Below are 4,692 nucleotides of genomic sequence, written 5' to 3' on the forward strand. Positions count from 1 at the left end.
AGAATAAATGCTAGAGAATGCTCTGATACTGCATTTGCAGTGGACAGAGCATCACATCTTTATTTGAATTAAACCCAACAATAACTCTGTCAAGCCTGTGATGTAATGTCTATTATAGCTACTGTAAATTATGGTCTTTTAATGTTGCTAAGGCTGTAACCCTCGATCAGAAAGAGCAGTCACTGATTCTACTTGTTGTGTGTATCTGTGAAGGACTGAACAATTATAAGCATTAAACTGTCAAGAAAAATATCTGGTTACATAATAGTGAAGCATCAATACCAACACAACACCACCTAAACATCCAATCGAATTTCACTCCCCCCCATTTCAAGCAGAGTTACGTGATGTGTGACGTCGCAGAGGATGGTAGTGTTGTCCGAATCGTTTTACTGAACCGAATCTTTGTAATGATTTGGTTTAAACGACTCACGAAGCGTTTGGAAATCACTGTACAGGACTTAAATAGCACTGGGAGATAGGAACATTAATATACGTTATACTATATTTCATAATTAAAGCTAACTTACTAATAATATAGGGAACAATATTGCTAATGATGTTGCTGAAATGAACAAAACATTTGAAATGAAAGCTGTGAGAATCAAAACAACAGTGGGAGTCTGATATATAGATATAGAAACAACAGTAGGCTACAAACGATTAAACAGGCTTGTTTTCATTTCTAAAAATAATATGTGCTTAAATGGACCGTACATCTATCCCCAGACCTTAATTTTCATTAGAATCAAATTAAATATCACCATTTACATTGACTAAATGTGCAGTCACGTTTACCGCGGTGAAATTCAGTAATTTCAATGAATTTGCGCATTCAGGAAGTCCACGCAGGTTTTTCTCATGTTCATGTTGGAAAATATAAATCTGCTTGGTTTGAAAAGGACTTCAGTGTGAGCTGTGCTTCATAGGCTACATTGGCTCCTGAGAAAAGACAATGGACATTTTTGAGTGCGAAGTATCGCTAAAGTGACAGCACCTTAAGGTGTGTTATCAGCCATTTTATTGTACAAATTGAATGTAAAATGCAGCGAAGGGGGTTCTGGAAACACTTTTGAGCGATAACTAAAAATAATCGGTCATTCGACTCTTTGAACAGGTTCACTAACTGAACCGACTCGCTAAAAGATTCGGACTTTCCACATCTACGTGGATGGAGGTGGGGGCCGGGGAGTGACTTCTTGGACCAAAAGAGGATTCAAACGTGTTTATGACTTTAGAGTAGAACCGTCGCATTCAGTCAGTCAATGGACTCGGGCGCATTGCGATAACCGGCCTCATTGTGTTCGCTTCAGGCTGGGAAGCAAAACAGAGAGAGATTCGGTCCAGAAGATCGCCCAAAACAAAGGTGTGTCCATCTGAAAGACATTCATTGTCAAAAAAGGACAGGACACGCGCAAAAGAGCGAGCTCGTCGCTGGGAACAATGATGATGATTGAAGTTTTGGTATTATGAGCAAGGCGCGCGGATTGTTGGAAACCCATTGATGCGTCATATATAGTTGTTCTTCTCATTCTTAATCAGATTAGAGTGTGCAGTACGGATTCCTGGCGCGCTCTCCAAATCATTCCAAACGCGGCGTTTCTATTATTCCCGTGAGCGGTTCCCAGATCCACAGCGATGAATTACCAGTCGAGCGTCCCGGTCTCGGTGTCAGTGTCCGGTATCTCTCAGCAGTCCCAGCCCGCCATGCCCACCCCAGGCACGGTACCCGCACCGATGCCAGTTCCTCAGCAGATTCCGCCTCAGTTCGGATCCGGATCGTCTGGGAGCTCCGGGGCGGGTCAGTTTGGCTCGGGAACCGTATCGGGCCCTGCAGCGCAGTCCGGCGCGTCGGGCTCCCAGTTTGTTTTGTCCAACTCAGCAGCCATCAGAGCCGAGATCCATCGGTTCGAGTCCGTCCACCCGAACATTTATGCAATATACGACCTGATCGAGCGCATCGATGACCTGGCCCTCCAGAACCAGATCCGCGAGCATGTGATCTCTATTGAAGGTAAGCGCAAGGCCAGATTAAAAGACCCCACAATGAAACATTGTATTGTCTGTCAGTGTAAAGGCAGAAGCAGATGGTGCGTGAAAACTAGGTGACATAAATGAGTGTATATCCCTAATCATAATAATTAGGGGCTACTGATAGCCGGGGACCACCAACATGACTTGTGATCCCTAAATAAACATTACAATATTTGAATGTGGCATTTGTTGTTCACTTGAGTTGTGATACCAGTTTCACAAAATAGGTTTGATTTGCTTTGAAATACATAAATAATACAGCTGATGTTTACACGCTCTTTAGTTGGATTGTTTGGGAATGAAGAGCCGAGATTTTACGTAACCACAAGCTTCCAAAACGCATCATTGTAAATTAAATCTAAGATTTGCGGCTCTTTGCATTAATATTGACATGCCAGTCAGATGTAATGTTCACAGTGGATCTTAATGCAGATTTGATTGTTTCATTAGAAGCTCTTCTGGAAAATGCTTTCCGAGGTTCCTCTCACCCCACTATTTGTGCATCAGTCGTTCATTTGGGTAAAATGAGTTTTTCAATCGATTATGTCAAAGACATTGACTCTGGATCTCAAGTTTAACGACCTATTGGATACCATATTAATGGTTTTGAAGATAAAAGCTGATGGTGCATGCAGACAAGGCAACGTATGACAGCCATCACAAATGAGTGTAATGTGAGGACTGGTTATAATTTATCTACATTTTTAATGATTAAGGGGCCACTTGATGGCCGTGAACCACCAAAAAGATTCTGATCACTAAATATGCAATAAAAATCCTAAAGTGCAATGCATGCTGCAATTTAATGATAAACTGGCACAGTTAAAATGAGCTGGGACACTAGTATTTGGAATTGGTTTCATGTAAATGGTCTTTATGTTGTCTGATTTGCTTTGAAATAGTCTTGGATTACAGACAACATTTAGTTAGATTATTTGAAGAGCAGAGATCTTACATAACCATGAGCTTCCAGAACGACTGCTCAATTATGAGTATATGTGTATGCACATCAAAGATTTGTATTAATATTGTCATGCCAGTCAGATGTGATTTTCACAGCAGATCTTAATTCAGATGTGACTGTTTCATGATGAGCAGCTCTTCAATTTGTCAGCATCAGTCGCTCGTCTCCAATAAAATGGGCTTTTACCTTCATAAACTTCATTATGTTGGATACATTGACTCTGACTCCCAATTTTTACTACAGACCCGACCTCTTGACTTTCATATTAACGGTCAGGGTGAGAGTTCAGATTAGATGAGCTTTTTCAGTCACAGGTTATCTAAATGCAAATCGAGCCCCTTGCTGTTACAGTCACATCACTTCTAGAATTGCAGGATATTACAGAATTCCCACAGACAGTCTTATCATACAGTTTCAATAGGTTTTGCAGCACGTGTCGATCTATTTCTGAAGTATTATTATGTGCTAGTATTTCTCAGTTATATGACCATGATTCAATGCTGAAACACTATAAATGTGAATAAGAACATTTATGTTCAAAGTTTATTGTGGAGATGATTGATGTATTGTGTTATAAATAGTGGTTTCATATAAGATGAGATGATTGTGAGTCTTAGATTTGGTGAGGCTGTGAACTGGTGAGATTTTCTGTAACTGTGTTCATTTTACCGTTGAGAAATGGAGATGGAGAAATTTCTGGATGAGCGGACACCCTTTCGAGTGGGTGACTTGGTCGACAGGAGTGCTAGAGTTTGCCTTTTTGGTATGTGGGTGCGAGTGAGAGCCTGGGTAATGTGAAAGCTGATGATATATTGATATGAAATAGTTGCACGTAGCAAATCGATGGATGCTTTTCTGAAATAATATCACTATGTATTCCATATAGAGTGGCCTGGTTGGAGATAGGATTTCAGTGAAGAGTTGACAATATTGTGTTGTATTGTAGGCCAGAAGCATTGTAATTCAGACGGGACCTCTGTGCATAATGTTTATTGCAGGACATTAGTGTAAATCTTCATCTTTTACTGTTGAGGGTGTAAATAATCTGTGTTAATAGTATTATCCAGCTAATCCTCTTTACTTGCGGTAGGGTTAAGGAGCAGCCCTGGCTCTGGACCAGCAAACCAGTGATTTTTAACTAAATATGATCGAGTCATTTACACTGTAAATAATGTCCACCTTATTCAACATCAAATCTTAGCCCTCCTGTCATTTGACCATGAGACGATCTTCTTTTACTTAAAATTAGAGCCCGACCGATATGGGTTTTTCGGGGCCGATACCGATATTAGGGAGTAAAAAAAGGCCGATATCGATATATCGGCCGATATTCTTTGTGTATATTGTAGTACAGTACCAGTCAAAAGTTTGGACACTTTCCCATTCGAGGGTCCAAACATTTGACTGGTACTATATATAGGATACAGTATATACATAAACAGAATATATATACATAAACACATTTTTTGCAATGATCACTCAAATGTGGTGATCAAACACTTATAATGACGTGACAGGCTCATATCGGCCAATAATATCGGCAAAACGACATATCGGTCGGGCTCTACTTAAAATGCTAGTTAATGTTTTCACATTGGATTAAAACCTACTGACTTTGTTTGTTCACGCAGGGTATAACTATATCCCAGCAAAAATTGGATAATTTTTCTACTTTTTTGGGGATCCCCCCCCCC

The 4,692-nt window shown here is 40.2% G+C and overlaps 1 protein-coding gene across 1 annotated transcript in view; it reads left to right on the forward strand.

Annotated features, from left to right (window-relative positions):
* The first annotated feature begins 1,022 nt into the window (after positions 1 to 1,022).
* LOC107677248 (arf-GAP with GTPase, ANK repeat and PH domain-containing protein 3) overlaps positions 1,023 to 4,692 on the forward strand; it is a 180,975-nt gene continuing 177,305 nt past the window's right edge. The window contains exon 1 of the mRNA XM_016472074.1: positions 1,023 to 2,014. Coding sequence (XP_016327560.1) covers positions 1,639 to 2,014 — 376 coding nt within the window. The 5' untranslated portion in view covers positions 1,023 to 1,638. The remainder of the gene's footprint in view (positions 2,015 to 4,692) is intronic.

The sequence above is a fragment of the Sinocyclocheilus anshuiensis genome, unplaced genomic scaffold (genome assembly GCF_001515605.1).
Source record: "Sinocyclocheilus anshuiensis isolate Anshui unplaced genomic scaffold, SAMN03320099.WGS_v1.1 scaffold392, whole genome shotgun sequence".
In the NCBI taxonomy this organism is placed as follows: Eukaryota; Metazoa; Chordata; class Actinopteri; order Cypriniformes; family Cyprinidae; genus Sinocyclocheilus; species Sinocyclocheilus anshuiensis.